Consider the following 17,052-nt stretch of genomic DNA (forward strand, 5'->3'; position numbering starts at 1 on the left):
GATATGAAGTGTTCAGAAAGAGACAAACCAAAAGCAGACAAATGGGACAAGCCTAGAAAGCCAACAGTCAGCATGGGTGAGTTGGGCCGATGGCTCTGATCAGTGCTGGTATATAAGTCATCTCAGAGTCCAGCTTTAACCAAATAGAGTGGTGGGAAATAACTGGTCTCCGCAGACACTGCCAGTATTTGTTGCACAGAGTTTCCTACTCTCTTACACTCCTGCACTGATGACTAAGCAGCCCCAGAACATTAGAAATATTTGATTTTCCTTTGGGCTCAAGGTGAAGGCAGTGTCTCAACCCTTTCTTCCTCTACCACAAACCAGCACTCCAAATAACCTGATGTCGAAACACCGACTTAATCTAGACCTTGCATTATATGCCACAACCACAGAACGCCTCAAAGTGCTTGGCAATCAAAGTACCTTTTTTACGAAGTTACTGTTGTAAATTGCCTAGAGGTTGGAAAACTGCAAGTGGAGTGGACTGGACTGTCAGCACGTTATTTATAAACTAATACAGAATGCAAAATAAAAGTGTAGTCACAAAAACAAAAAGATCACAATACCCACTGAGAAAATCCAGTGAGGTTTCTTGTGCGCCATGGTATTTTATAAGCACCAAACAAATTTCACTTTCAACCCTCTCTATGCACCAACTTCAAATTTAACAAGAAAACCAACAAAGCGAGCTACAAAATCCATTTTATTCTTCAATTGTTTCATCTTGTCATCACACTGTGTAGCAGAAGCAGTTGTATTTTTAAAGATGTAAAATATTTAACAATGATACAAATAATTTTAAACAAATCTTTACCACTTCCAAAAAATTGTCATACTCTGTGAGACCTCTGATACAGAGGAGACCTAATCAGCTTTGTTCCCGGTTGCCAGGTGAATCCAACTTATGTTCAGTGTCTGCAGGTAAATTTGTCAGCAGCATCTGGAGAGAAGAAGTTGCTTTGTTGAATATATTAGCAACGGCAGCAAGTTAATGCCAAGAAAGGACCAATTCAAGTATCTGGTGAGGAAACTACCAACATACACTAAAACATGTTTTTTTTAAAAGTTCTTTGAAGCCCTAAATTTGTATGTTTTCAAATTCTCCATTCACAGAAGTGCTAGAGGGAGAAAAAGCTAAGCAGTTTGTATTTTTAACCAGCAGGGTAATCTGCTTCAAATGCTCAAAAGAAACCACATTAATTAAAGTTTAAATAGCTTGGTCCATGACTTTTAAGCTATTGAATTCCCTCTGTCCACAATTATGTCTGAACTATTCTTAGCACTCGCTATCTTTTCCTTTACATACTCTTCGTTACTGGGTTTTTATGTTGGATAGAACTGAGAAAGTGCAATAAATGAAGAATAATTTTATGCCTTGGATTGAAGAAGCAAGGTGTGGGTCTTAAAGACTACAAATAAGCCCCCCAAAAAATGTATTTCCAAAAGAATCTGGATGTTAATTCTAGGTCAATGCCATCTTAAAAATTTGCTCAGTACTTGCCAGAGGGGAAATAAGAAAATTGGTGGCATTGACAGACACTGCCAGGGACCTACAATATTTCACTGCGCCTCCCACAACCTGAAATTTACATGTAAAGGAAACCACAGTCAATGTCAGAATTACATAATGGAATTGGTTAAAGACAGTTTAAGGAAAGTGAAATACAATGGTTCTACAATAAATGTGATATCCTGAGACATATTAATACTATAAAAGTGGAAGCGCTGATGGTGTTGAGGAATATAGAGATGAATAAACCTGGGGCATTGCAAAAAGTCAAGAAAGAAACTGTGGAGGCCCTGGCAGAGATACTTGTATCTTCCTTAGCTAGAGCTAAGGTTCAAGAAGACTTAAGAAGGTCTACAATCACAAACCCAGAAACTTCTGGAAAGCCTAAATTTAGTTGTGGGAAAGTTAAAAGAGGCAGGATCTGTCTGAATTTGGAAAGGCAAAGATTGATAAGGGTAGTTATCATGGCTTTGTGCTTGGGAAATTGTGCTTTACGAATTTGATTGAGGATTTTTTGAATATGTGACCAAGAAGATTGAAGAAAGTAGGGACGTGATCACTGTCTAAATGGACTTTAATAATGCTTTTGACAAGGTCTGGAATGGTAAGTTGGTCCAGAAGGTGAGATCACATGCTATTCAGTGTGAGCTGGTTGATTGGATACAGAATTGGCTTGGTGAAAGGAGACCACATTTTTCAGAATGGACACCTGCGACCAGTGGTATGCTGTGGGAATTGTGCTGGGGTCCACTGTTCTTTGTCACATATATTAATGGTCAGAATATAGATGGCATGATTACTGAGTTTGAAGACATCACCAAAACTGGTGGTGTGGTAGACAGTGCAAAAGGTTGTCTAAGACAACCCTATATCAGGATCTATATCAACCACAGATGGAGTTTAAGTCAGATATGAGAAATTATTAATTTTAAAAAGATAAACCAAGGTAGGTGATTCACAGTGATCTGGGGGTGTGTTGTACAACAGAAACGCCAAGCACATAGTTCCCTGAAAACCGTGACACAGGTAGATTGGGTACTGAAGAAGGTACATAGCATACTTACCTTCATCAGATGGCTGTTAAGAACAAGAAATGGGAGACCAATCTTACTGCTGTGCAAGCTTTTACAAACTTAGAAAATATTGCTACCACACCACAAGTATTAGGTGCAGTTCTGGGTGCCATATTATCATAAAGATGTGATTAAGTCTAGAGGAAAAATTGTCAAGGACATAACTATGACTGGAGAGCTTTGGTAATGAGGGTAGACTGCAGAACGGAAAGTGTTTTCCCTGGAGCAAAGGAAGCCGAGGAGTGACGATATAACGGTTTATAAAGTAATGAAAGAGGTAGATAAGCTGGATTTTCTACAGCATGTAAGCAGTTGAAAAGTAGAAGGCATAGGTTACGAGAGGGGAAAGATTTAATGGGCACCCAAGTGGCAGGTTTCTCACACACAGAGGGTGCTGAGTATATGGAATGAACTGTCAGAGGCCAATACTTCAAGACAGACAGGTTCAAGGATAGAAAAGGTTGAAAGGGATAAGGGCCAAATAGAGGCAATGGAACTAGATCCATAAATCACTTGGTTGGCATAGAAGAGTTGGGATAAAGGGCCTCTTTTCATGCTGTATTTTATACAAATAAAAATATGTTTTGTGTATTTTGTGAACACAACCACGAACTTGGTATGACAATACCACCGTTGGCAATTTCGCTGATGATACCACAGTAGTGGGTTGTATAAAACGAGGCGATGAGCCAGCATACAGTAGGGAGACTGAAAACTTGGCTGAATGGTGCACCAATAACAATGTCGGGCTCAACGTCAACAAAACTAAGGAGCTGATTGTTGACTTCAGGAAGGGAAAACTAGAGGTGTATGATCTCTTGATCATTGGGGAATCAGAGATAAGAGAGGGTAAGAACATTTAAATTCTCGGAGGATCCTTCCTGGACCCAACACACCAATGGCATCATGAAGAAAGCATGTGAGTGTCTCTACTTCCTTAGGAGTTTGAGAAGGTTTGGCATGACATTGGAAACCCTGGAAAATTTCAACAGATGTGTGGTGGTAAGTGTGCTGACTGGCTGCATCACGATCTGGTATGAGTGTAAAGGCCTGCAAAATGTAGTAAACGCAGCTCAGAACATTGCGGGTAAAACTCTCCCCACCATCGAGAACAACTACAGGGAACACTGTCATTAAAGAGTAGCAGTAATCTTCAAGGATCCACACCTCCCAGCATACGTTCTGTTCTTGCTGCTAGCATCAAGAGGTCTCGGTGCCACAAGACTCACACCACCAGGTTCAGGAACAGCTGCTACCCCTCCACCATCAGACTTCTCAACAACAAACTCAATCAGTGACTTATTTAAGGACTCTTACTTTTGTACTTTATTGATTTTTTTCTCTCTGTAGTGAAGTTAGTTTGTTTACATTTCTTTACATTTGTATATTGAGTAAGTTTTATTTGCACTGCCAATAAAAGGTAATTCTGCCTCACCCACAGGAAAAAAGAATCTCAGGGTGATATGTGTTGTCATTTATGTACTCGGACAATAAATCTGAAATCTGAAACAGAATCCTGAACCTTAACAGATCAAAGCCAAATGTCAAACCTGTTTTCCAATTACAGCATTCAGTAGCTACACAGTGCCTTTGAAGTCAAGAATTTTTATTTTTAAAGATAAAATTTTTTGATAAGGGCAGCAAAAGCACGGGAACATCTCTACCTGGACATTGCCCTGAAAGGCACACATCATTCTGACTTGAAATACATCTTTTGGGTCAAAATACGTCACTGGGTCAAAATCTTGAGAATCTTTCTTGTATAGCATTGTGGTTTTAGACACACCTCAAGGACTGCGACAGGTCATAGCAATGAAACACTGTTTGTAGTAATGATACAGGAAATGCTGGAGGAAGTCAGCAGGTTTCCCAGCATCCATAGGCAGTAGAGATAAATTACCAACATTTCGCGCCTGAGTCCTTCCTCAAGATATGAGCAAAAAGCAGGCAGGGACCTATTTTAAAAAGGCTGCTGAAGAGGGAAGAATGGGAGGGGGAGGAGTATAGACCAACAGACTAAAGGCGTTAATTGGATATGTTAAGAGGACAGGAGAGAGGAAAGGCGTGAATTGATTGGGGATGGGTGTAGGCTTTGGCTCTGAAAGAAGAGGGAGAGAGAGGGGGAAAGGAGAAAGGAGAGAGAGAGAGAGAGAGAGAGAAAAAAAAAGATAGAGACTAACAGAAACCAGATAAGTCGATGATAATGTCACATAGTTGAAGGGTGTTCAGGAAGTGTATGAGGCATTCCTCCAATTTGCAAGTGGTCTTAGTCTGCAGTACCTGGGACCATGGATAGACATGTCACCAAGGGAATGGGGAGGGGAAATTAAATGAGTGGTCACTGGGAGATCCACACTATTGCGGCGGGCAGAGCTGAAGTGTTCAACAAAGCGATCTCCAGTCTGGTTCCAGTCTCTCCAATGTAGAGGAGAACAAAATGGGAGCACCAGATACAATAGATAACCCCTGCAGATTCAAATTAAGTGTTAGTTCATGGGAGGACTGATTGGGGCACTGAATGCTGGTGAGGGAGGAGGTGTGCACACAAGTGGAGCATCACCTACAGTCACAGGGGTAGGTGCCAAGGCGGTGATTGATGGAAAAGGAGGAGTCGATGAGGGAGACATGGAGGGAGCGGTCTCTGCAGAAGGCAGGGAGATGAAGAGACGGGAGGATTTGTCTGGTGGTGAGATCACATAATAAGTGGCAGAAATGCGGAGGATGGTTTTTAAAAACTTTTAGACGTACAACAGGGAAACAGGCCCTTTTGGCCCACAAGCCTATGTCAGTCAACTACATCCAGTTGACCCCTGGTATGTTTTTTTGAACAGTGAGAGGAAACTGGAGCACCCAGAGGAAACCCATGGAGACATGGGAGAACTCCTTACAATGTGGCACTTGAACCCTGGTCCCAATCGCTGGTGCTATAACAGCGTTGCACTAACCACTACGCTAATCATCCTACCCTCTACGCTAACCATGCAGTTATGTTGGATATGGAGGCTGGTGGGGTGGTAGGTGAGGACAAGGGGAATACTGTTGCATGTGGGACAAGAGGGAGCTAGGGCAGAAGTGTGGGTAATGGAGAAAATGCAGGTGAGGGCCGAGATGACGGTGGTCGAGGAGAAACCACATTATTTGAAGAAGGAGGACATCTATGATGATCTGGCATAGAAGACTTTGTCTTGTCCTGGTGCAGATGTGACAGAGGCGGGGGAATTGAGCAAAAGGAATGAAATCCTTATAGGGGGCCAGGGTGTAGTCGAGGTAGCTCTGGGAGTTGATGATTTTTAGAAGATGTCTTTTGAGAGTTTGTCTCCCAAGATGGAGATTGAGAGAATGAGAAAAGAGGAATGGACCGTGAATTTGAGTAAAAACACACAGAAATGCTAGAGGAACTCAGTTGGTCACAATGACCAGGGTGATAACTGGCAGCAAAGTGGATAAAGTCAACAAGCTCATCTTGGGTGCCTGAGGCACCACTAAAGTAGTCATCGATGGTGTGAAGGAAGATTTGTTGAGTCTTGCTTATGTAGATTTGATTAGTGTTGGAGGGGTATGTAAGTGGAGGTATTTGAGAGTTATTGTTCGGCCAGCCAGATAGTCTGGCATACCACAAAAGCACCACCCTACTATGGCGGTTTGATGGTGAAAAAGTTGGGATTAGTGTGAAGAGAGTGAAGGGCCAGATATTCCAAGGGGTGAGATTGGAATGAGGTGAAGGGAGTCGTGAAGTTGAGACAACTGAGGTCTTGACCGCAGTTGGAAAGATAAATGTCCAGAGCAGGCAGAAGGCCATAACCAGGAGGAGGAAGAAGGTTTAAAGGAGTTGAAGAGGCCTGTAGTAGGGGGTGGAGAGTCCTAGTTGTAGAAGTGGGCTCTGAGATGGAGCCAACGGAAGAAGAGTTCAGCATCATGACGTGCGTGCAACTCATTGAGGTGTGGGTGAAGGGGGATGAAGGGGAGTCCTCTACTGAGGATAGAATGTTCAGTCTTTGAGAAAGGAAGATTAGAGTAGATGGTAAAGACCAGGCAGGGGTTGGAGTGGGAATATGATATTGAGATAAAGGATCATTCACAATCACCTTGATTAGTAGAGCAGGTTTTAAAGACCAGATGGTCTAATGTTGCTCTTTTTCTCTTTTGATGTTTACCACCAAGGCAGCATTTTGCAAAACTTTTCAGTTGAGACTGATATCTGGTGAAGATACTGCTGTGACACTAAAACTTACCTGTTGTTGTTCTGTGTCATTTGTTTTAATGGCATGCACTAAATTCGTGGTGAATTTCCGAAGATGGAGGTATTTCTGTTTTTGTTTCTCCAACTCATTCTCAAGATACTTCATTTCGTCATTCTAAAAATCAAAATAAATTGAACAGTTGAGGAAAATCACAAGCCATAAAGAAAAAAAAAATCAGAATGTTGCAGTGTCTGCAGTGTATCAGCCTGTTTGACCAAGAAGAAAATCTTTAACTTTCTGCAGACATAGCACCTTTGGTACAAAGTATGACTCTCTAATCGTTGTCAGGAGAATAGAAAGACTTCCACCTTACGTCTTTCATGACTTACTGTTAAGCTCTTTATAACCAGCTCCTGCAAACAAGCTTATGCAAACAGCCATATGTTAATGACCAGATCATATTTCCAGAGGTTGAATGAGGATTAAGTATTTACCAGTATACGTGGGATAATATTCTTACTATTCTTCAAAATAGTGTCATTAAATCTTTGTCCCCTATCTGCAGCAGCAGATTAAGCTTTGGCTTAATCTCTCTTCCCAATGATGGAGCTCTGACAGTGCACCAATATTAGTTTGGATTTTTACGATAAAGTTTCTGAAGTGAAGCAAGACTTAATGTCAATTTATTTTTGGCAACATCGAATAATGCCATGTTTTCCAAGACAGTCTGCTTTTGAAACAATTGGAATGACACTTTCATCGATGCACTTCTCTAGCAGGAAGAAAATAGGAGGGCAGCCAGACACATATTGGAAGTTAAATAAAAGAGGAAGGTTAAGATTTCAACATGGGCAGCACTGGTAGGAGGAGAATCATATAACCCAGTGGGGCTCAATATAGTCAACCTTGGCAGTGATGCTATCATGATGTAAAGCACATCCTCAAGAACAAGTTTAAACACCAATGTTATTAAACAAATGGATTAACTTAATTTAACTGGCAGGGATAACAAACAAAATTTGAGATAAGACTGAAATCAGTAGTGTGACAGATTATGTTGTGTTTGTATTGTATATAGATATATTTTTGGGAGATAAATTGGGGCAGGTTTTTTTTTAAGAGTAAGTCACATGCAAACACTTTAAAACAGATCTTATTTAAAATACCGGAACTCTGCTCCAGAGCCTTTGCAAAAGCTTTGGAGAGTGCCCAAGAGACTTCACTAGTGGATTGTTGTTTACAAAAAGGCAACAGATGAAAGAACTTGTCGGAGCTGCACATTGTCTGGAGTGGAACTTGCTGTTCTTGGAGGGTCATGTGGTTTTGCAAGCAGAGAGAGTCAAACAGGTTTTTCAGGGAGAGAGAGAGAGAGAGAGAGAGAGAGAGAGAAAGAGAGAGATCAGTTTTGCAGTGCTACAATCAGCAGCAGCAGCTGGGACTAGAACAGGACAAGCTGGCAAGCTTGTGGAAAACCTCATTTGGAAGACGGGTTGTGAGTGCTTGGTTCACCCTGGTCAAAGCTCTTGTGGTTCATGCAAGAGGAGAGGACTAGCTACCTAATGTTTCACTTGAAATAAGAGAAACAAAAAGGAACTCTATGGTGACCTGAAAGAAAGAGGTTATCATCTGGAGAACCCTGAGGGGGAAGGTTTCTTTGGCAAGACACTGAAGTGACTGATTAAAAAGGAATCAGTTGTGGGTGTCCAGCATACAACAATTCTCTCTTTGAAAACCACCTGAGGGGTAACCATTTACCTTTCAAGCATCAAAGCCTGGTGAACTTTATAAATGTTAAATTCTGTGCACAGTATAAGAATTGCCTGCAACCAGTGAACTTACAGGAATGAGAAGTGAGATTGGACTGTGAATCAATGAACTTCTCTGAACTTGCACACACATACATGCGCTTAGTATTAGAAGGTGGTTAAGTTAAGTCAATAGTTATAATTTAAAGTGTGATTCTGTTTTCATGTTTAAAGATAATTAAAAGCAACCTTTGTTTAAGTAATCATTTGTCTTGGTGAATATCTATTGCAGCTGGGTTTTTGGGTCCTCTGGGCTCGTAACAGTAGTTTCCCATGATTTTGTTGGAGTGAGTTTTCATTCATCTGTTCCAGGACATCAGGCAAATACAAGGTCAACTGATGTACAATGGAGAGTTGAATGATGTGCAGAGTGCCATCAGAAAACCAGTGGAAATTGATACTTGTTTCAAATGTTGCTGAGAGACAGCATAAAATTGAGAAACAACAGTATGGGAACATGAACCATTCCAGATGATTTATTGCATGAACTGAACAGATTATAACATCTCCAGATGTCTGCATTTTCACATAGAAACATGGTAGTGAAGAGGTATTAAGAATGCCACAGTTAAGTGTGCCAAAAAATGCCTGAGCCGAGATAATTTCCCATTTTTAGAGTCAGGTAGAACCAGCTTATTCTGGGCATCAATCCAAGAAAATCTGATCAGAACGCTCAGGCCATCCAAACGCCAGGACAGTGCGTTCTTATGATGGTAAAATTCGTTGAGAGTTAGAGAGCACAAAATGTTTCAAGGAAAATTCATTCTTACCCATGACTTTGCATGATGTACAAGCACTTTGTTTTTAATCCAGAGAATCCATCATGACCACTGAGCAATGAGCTCATAAATCTGATGAAACAATAAATGAGTGCTTGTGATAGATTGCACCACTTAGTTCTCGAACAGTCGAGAGCCTGGGGTGTGAGGAGGTTAAAGCAGCGGACTGGCAGCGCGAGGCTAGGCGGTTTCTTTTCTTCTCTCTTGAGTCAGCAGGTCGGCTTGCATTTTCTACAGCGAATAGTGACATCTGAACTGAACTGTTGAATTATCAAACTTAATGTTTCAACTGAATTGTTAAACAATTAAACTTAGTGTATGTACAACTCACAAATGACAACAGTGGTGAGCCTGATGATCCAAAACAGTGGCAACAGTGGCTGGCCAAAAAGATCGACTCCTCTACATCTGGGATCGTCATTCAAGGCAGCGTTTTCTCATTGACATGGGAGCGGAGCTCAGTGTGTTGTCTCCCTTGAGCATCGACACTCGTTCCAGAAAGAAGGGGCCTCCCCTGACCGCTGCCAACAACAGGAGCATCAGGAAATAAGGGGTTCGCATGATCTCAGTCAACTTCAACTCCTGCCATTTCAAGTGGACCTTCACCATCGCTGACATCTCACAACCACTGCTAGGCAGCAACTTCCTCCGGGCACACTCCCTGCTGGTTGATTTGAAAGGACACATCTCGTGAATTCCAAGGTTTGAATCGATCACCTCGTGCCATGCTCCACCTCAGCTTAGTAACCTTCTCCGACACTCGCCTACCGCACTGCCATCTCAAAACTAAAGTTATAGGATGTGAGATTTGGGCCCAGTGACTCCACACTCCTCTGTGATGTGTCTACGGGGCAGTCAAGACCCATCATCCCTGCTACCTGGCGATGCTGGATCTTCAACTTGATTCACGGCCTAGCTCACCCTTCCAATAAAGAAACTTATTGCAGCCAAGTTCATGTGGCATGGGTTGCACAAACAGGTCGGGAACTGGGCCAGAATGTGCATCCCCTGTCAAACCTCCATCATGCAGCAACACATCAAGGTGCCACTGTAGAATTTTGCCCTGACATACCAGTGTTTCGACCACATCCATGTTGACATCGTGGAACTACTGCTCCCATTCAAAGGTGTCACCCAGATTAACGAGATGACCAGAGGCCATCCCACACTCGGACAGCTCCAGTGTGACCTGTGCATATGCCACTGGATATCCTGTTTCGGCTTGCTGCTGGACATCTCCATCAGAGGTGTCTGACTTCTGGACTGTGGTCAGCAATGGCCCGCTGCTTGGGACTAAGCTGCACCACACAACGACTTAACACCCATGGGCAAATGGCATAGTGGAACATTTCACCAGCATATGAAGGTATCCCTCAAGGAACAGCTCACGGGCCCAGACTGGATGGACGAATTGCCTATGGTGCCCCACTTACATTCCCAGAGGATTTCATCTCAGCAGCATGTAGACATCAAGAACCTCCCACAACCATGCTGGCGTGTCTCCGTGGGAAGGTGGGAACACTTTCTCCAGTCCCAATGTCCCAACACAGTCTCACAACAATGTATACCCTACCCGACATCCAGGATTGCGAGTACGTTTTCCTTCGCCGAGATTCCCACTGTAAACCTCTGCAAAACCCATAGGAGGGACACTTCAGAGAACTGCCAAACGATGCCACGGTTTTCATCATTGACGTGGATGGTAGACATGAGACTGTCTCCGTAGATCGTCTCAAGCTGACACACTTGATCATTGACAACCAGTGCAGGTGGCACAAGCCCACTGCAGAGGGCGACCACCATCACAACCAACCCGCACTCAACTCGACAACCTAACCACCCCCAATACTCCGGTTTTTTGGGGGACGGGGGGGTGGGTCATATGGCAGATTGCGCCACTTGGTTCTCAAACAATCATTCAGAGGTTTGGGCTCTCGCGAGAGCCCAGGGTGTGAGGGTGTTAAAGCAGCGGACTGGCAGCGTGAGACTGGGTGGCTTCTTTTCCTCTCTCTGAGTCGGCAGGCCGGCTCATGTTTTCGACCATGAATAAAGGCATCTGAACTGAACTGTCGAATTATTAAACTTAATGTTTGAACTGAATGGTTAAACAATTAAACTTCGTGTTTGTACAACTCACAAACGACTACATGCTGTACATTTTTAGTATGTACATAAAATAGATCAATGACAATGTATAATTATCTTGAAATATGACAGGGTGAGAACAAGATGTCATCTCCTTTGAAACCTGATAGAATTTTATAAAGTCATGAGAGGCATAGATCAGGTCAGCGGTCAGAATCATCATCACAGGGTAAAAAAATTACTAAATGCTGGAGGACATGTAATGAAGACAGGGTAAGGTTGAAGGATGTTTGTGGGACAACTTGTTTTGTGCAAGAGTTGTAGGTGCCTGGAATGGGCTGCCAGGGGTGGTGAAGGAAGCAGGCACAATGGGAGCATTTATAAGGCTTTTAGAGAGACAATCTGAATATGCAGAAAATGGAGGGGTAAGGATCATGTTCATGCAAGAAAAATTTTAATTCAACCTGGCGTCAGGTTCAACAGATATGGCCTATGTTGTTCTGTAATATGTTTTAAAAGGGCGACTATTCTATTTTCTATATCCAATTATTATCATTATATTGTCCATACCATCTGTTCTATTTTATTTTTGGAAGCAGGATAAAAAGTCCAAAAATAAACATTGTGCGCTTTGAGGTCATAGAATCACATGAAAATTCAATTTATTTTTGCTGCTCAAATGCAGCATAAATGAAGCTTCACTATCTCAGCTAAATCTCAGCAGTTCAAGGTTTCCACTGTAATTTAAAAATGCATAAAATTGAATGTTTTATAACATATTAATATGAGAAAGTGATTGAAATACCATCAGTTGGCACAAAATTATTATGCCCATGTTTTTAATACACTAACAGGCTGAAAACATAAGAAATAAACCTTTTTAGGGCTCTTTTAAAGAGAATAAATTTACTAGACATCCTTTCACACCCAACTTCAATATAAAAAAAATGAGAAATTGATTACAAGATTTCCACCAACTGTCAGAGCAAATCAGCATTAAGAACAAAATTAATAATTGCATGCAACAATAATAAAGTACATATATGAATTAAGTAGCATCTTCAACCTTGATTTTGGTAAACATTTGGCTCCTTGTCGAAGCTAACCAATAATGAAAAAGATAAACTGAAAAAGATTTGAGCAGTTTGGACATGATCCAATTTCCTCCAACATTAACAGATACCACACCATACCTTTAAACTTAGTAGTTTTTGAAGCTGCTCAACCTCCAGCGCGATGTGATCAAAACTGTTCATCTCAACCGCGTCGTCATCAAGTACCTCCAACTTCTGTCAAAAAGACCCAAAAGCTTTCGTTACAGCTTGTAGTGAGTTCAAACTAATCGATCCTGCTCACTTAACTTTTCAAGCTGAGTTACATTTGGGCAACTTTGCCTCTTTTGTTCCTCATGATTCAATTCCTTTTACATTGATTCACTCTTTTCAAAGCCACAGCAGAGGATATCAATGCTTCTTGAAGCCAGTTGTCAGACTGAGGGAAGTTCTCTGCATGCCCAGCTGTTGCCCCTTCACCATTAAGCCATTCCAACTCATCACATTACGTTTGCATTAATGGCACTTAGCTGTTCTCCAGTGAAATGAAAAATAATTTTCTGTTGCCGGTCAAAACATGGGTTGTTCAACCCGGTTAAGGATGAGGAAATACTGTAAATTTGTGGTCGCACATTGTATAATGGTTGAGTCTTTTGTAAGTAGGTGTCTGATCACCTGGCTGTACTTCTACTCCTGGCATACAGACAGTCACTGAGGACCACAATACCAGTGGTGAAGATGGCAAAAGTATGGTTGAGGGAGGCAGATGAGCACCTGCAGGACTGGACCATATTCCAGGACTCATCCTTAGATTTTAATGAATAAGCAACAGGTGTCTCCAACTTCATTAAGACCTGCGTGAACGTATGGGTTCCCACACGCACATACGGGAGTTTCCCAACTAGAAGCCTTAGATGAATCAGAGGATTCGCAGCCTGCTGAGGGCGAGATCAAGGGCATTTAAAGGCGGGGATTCAGATTTCTATAAGAAGTCCAGATACAACCCGTGGAAACCTGTCTCTGCAACAAAGTGGCAATTTGAAGGAAGCTACAGACAGAGACTGATACACACCAGCTACGGCAGAGGGTTCAGGCCATTACAGCCTTCAAAGCCAGGGCGAACACCATAGATAGCAGTGATGTTTCATTACCCAATGAGCTGAACATCTTCTATGCCCAACAGGAGAATCCAACAGTGCCTCCAATGGCTGAGGACCCTGTGCTATCTGTCTCTGAGGATGATGTCAGAATATCACTCAAGAGGGTGAACCCTCGCAAGGTGTTATGCCCTGATGGTGTATCTGGAAAAATACTGAAAATCTATGCCAACAAAACTAGCTGAAGTGTTCACGGACATTTTCAATTCTCACTGCTGATCGTGGAGGGGGTTCCTACCTGCTTCAAAAGGGCATCATCACGAAGAAGAGCAGAGTGAGCTGCCTCAAAGACTATCGCCCAGTTGCACTAACATCTACTGTGATGAAATACTTTGAGAGGTTGGTCATGGGCATAATTTACACATACTAAGCAAAGAGTTGGATCCACTGCAATTTGCCTATTGTCACAATTGTTCCACAGCTGATGTAATATCACTGGCTCTCCACTCAACTCTGGATCACCTAGAAAATAGCAACTCATACATACAGCTGCTCTTCATCAATTACAGCTCAGCCTTCAACACCATTATTCCCTCAGTGCTGGTCAACAAGCTTCAAACCTTGGGCTCCTGCACTCCCCCATGCAATTGGATCCTTGATTTCCCCATCGGAAGACTTAGTCAGTTCAAATTGGAAACAACGTCTCCTCCTCACTGACTATCAACACAGGTGCAACTCAAGGATGTATGCTAAGCCCACTGCTTTACTCACTGTACACCCATGACTGTGTGGCCAGCCACAGTTTCAATGCTATCTATAAATTTGCCAATAACACAACAGTTGTCGGCAGAATCACAAACAGCAATGAGGAAGTGTACAGGAGGAAGATAGATCAGCTCGTTGAGTGGTGTCACACCAACAACCTTGCACACAATGTTAGCAAAACCAAGGAGATGATTGTGGACTTCAGGAGGAAGTCAGGAGAACATGAACATTAGCCTCATCGATGGCTAATTAATGGAGAGGGTCAAGAACATTAAATTCCTTGGTGTCAACATCTCCGAGGATCTGTCCATGTCAATGAAATCATGAGGACCCTCCATGTCGATGCAATCATGAAAAAGGTTCGCCAGTGGCTATACTTTGTGAGGTGTCTGAGGAGATTGAGTTTGTCACAAAATACTCTTGAAAATTTCTACAGGTATTCTGTGGCTGGTTGCATCACTGTCTGGTACAGAGGTGCCAATGCTCAGGACAAGAAAAAAACTCCAGAGGGTTGTTAACTCAGCCTGTGACATCATTGGCACCAGTCTTCACTCCATTGAGGACATCTACAAGAGGTGGTGTCTTAAGAAAGCAGTCCCTATCCTCAAAACCACCCATTTCCCAGGCCATGCCCTCTTCACTCTGCTACCATCGGGAAAAAGGTAGAGGAGCCTGAAGACGATCACAAGGACAGCTTCTTCCCCGTTGCCGTCAGATTCCTGAATGATCAATGAATCAAAGACAATGCTTTGACTTTTTGTTGCGCTAATTTAATTTTGTAAGTTGGTTTCTATAAATGTTTGCACCATGATACTGCCATAAAACAGCAAATTTCGTGACTTGTTCATGACAATAAATTCTGCTTCTGATTCTGAATATTTAAGATTAATGCAGTCACAAGCCAAAATCCAAAACCTTCTGGCACTAACAATCATGAAACTTAATTGATGATATTAACCATGATGAGCAGCCAAAGATTTAACCCTGAGCAGTTAGGAATTCACAAAGTTTGGCAGAGCAATGAACACCAAGCATCATTTAATCATTGTTGAGAGAGGTTTTCCAGTTGCACATTGTGAGTATATTTAAAACATCGCCAAATTTATCTTCTCCACTATTTATGTTAAATTCTACTTTGTGAAGGTACATGTAAAATTCACACAAGTAGTTTAACTTGCAATATATTAATGTGGGTAATTTCTGAGTACTCAGTGATGCACATTTGTCCATTAAATGCCTTATTCTAACTCGCCAAATAGAATCATTTTCATGTTGAGTTTGTGGTTTTGCAGAGTTTCAAGACATTTGCCAAAAAAATTCACAATTTACTCAAGAAGAATCTTTTTTCTACTTACTTTGAAATTACTCTCAGAATGAATTGACCAGTTTTTTTTTCTCCCCCAACGGAGTTAATTTTTTTTGTTCTATGCATTAACTTTTTATTTTTTTACTCAATGTAACAATCAACATATGGAAATATTGAATTAATATGGAAGTAGTTGATTATTATATATTACTTTTTCATGTTTTCTGTAAATTATTCTTTTTTATTTTTTTGTGGAAAATTAATAAAAAGAGTAAAAAGAAAAACACTAATGACATCAAGTTGATGATCACAACAGCATGGACAAAGACACATTGCTGTTGAATTTCTGCGTACATTGGGATTTACATTCTGATGAGGCAGAAGAACCTTTAGGTGAATTATCAAGGCAAACTGTTCTTTCCCAGAATTTTTACATCTATTCAGAGGTTTACAAACAGGTTGTATTTCCTTTTCCAAGAAAATCATGAAATATGGCCTTGATCATGAACTAACATTTGGATTCAGAGGAAACAAGCAGATTTCCGCAGGGATCTAAGACTTTGCCACAGGAAGCTAATTTGGCAGCTCCTGCAGAAATTTCAGAGGCGTTATTATCTTTATACTGGGCAGAGAAAACATTTTTAATTCTAGATAATTTTATTACAGACTGAAAAACAAGTTGTTATGACAGTAATCCAGCTTTTACATCATTATCGCTATCATTTACTTCAGGGTCATTTGAATTAAGGTGCTTCACTAGATTAATTACAGACCCTGAAAAGTTGAAACAAATTAGTCTCACTGTTTCTTTTATAAACTCAACCTACTTGAAATGGAAATGAGTCCTCCTAACAAATTAGCACATTATATTGTATTGAGCAAAACATTATTTAAAATGCCCGATTTCAAATCCATTGTGCTCATTCTCCAATTGATCTTAAATGTTTGCCAGTGCATGCAGTTGTTCGTTCCTTTATCCTAGCTCTGCTTCAGAGCTCTAAATTCTTGATCTGCAGCCAATTATTTAAAGGAAAGTGAAACTGCTCTCAAGTGAAAAAAACATGAACGAGCAAAGTAAGAAAAATACATGAGCAAGTACCGAAGAAATAAGGTTAAGAAATGTACAATCTCACACTAAGAACTGGAGTACGACTTTACTGCTTAAGAGCTTTGCTTGTGATTTTTTTTTTAAACAAGACTTAGCTCTTTTAAGATTCTATAGCACTGTACCATCATAAGTGATGGAAGCATAATCTTGCCGTAGAAAATTTGAGAGAAACCTTCACTTCATACAGCAAATGGCCAAAGAGATGAGATCAAATAAAACTGTGCAAGGATGGCAAAAAAATTATTTAATCAAGAACCAAGGAAGACAAATATCTTGGAAATGGATCTG

At 41.3% G+C, this 17,052-nt stretch overlaps 1 protein-coding gene across 9 annotated transcripts in view; it reads right to left on the bottom strand.

Moving 5' to 3' along the window:
* The window catches only part of hdx (highly divergent homeobox), a 155,657-nt gene that overhangs the window by 21,169 nt on the left and 117,436 nt on the right, over window positions 1-17,052 (bottom strand). For 8 of the 9 annotated variants that reach the window (XM_069893651.1, XM_069893643.1, XM_069893645.1 and 5 more), the window contains 3 exons: window positions 12,630-12,725; window positions 6,819-6,941; window positions 689-943 (listed from right to left, as the gene is read on the bottom strand). In XM_069893651.1, the coding sequence (XP_069749752.1) occupies window positions 872-943; window positions 6,819-6,941; window positions 12,630-12,725 (291 nt within the window). In that variant the 3' untranslated portion in view covers window positions 689-871. Of the gene's footprint in view, window positions 1-688; window positions 944-6,818; window positions 6,942-12,629; window positions 12,726-17,052 lie in introns of those variants that run through there. The other variant, XM_069893650.1, reaches the window with a different exon arrangement.

Source organism: Narcine bancroftii, chromosome 8 (assembly GCF_036971445.1).
Source record: "Narcine bancroftii isolate sNarBan1 chromosome 8, sNarBan1.hap1, whole genome shotgun sequence".
Taxonomy (NCBI): Eukaryota; Metazoa; Chordata; class Chondrichthyes; order Torpediniformes; family Narcinidae; genus Narcine; species Narcine bancroftii.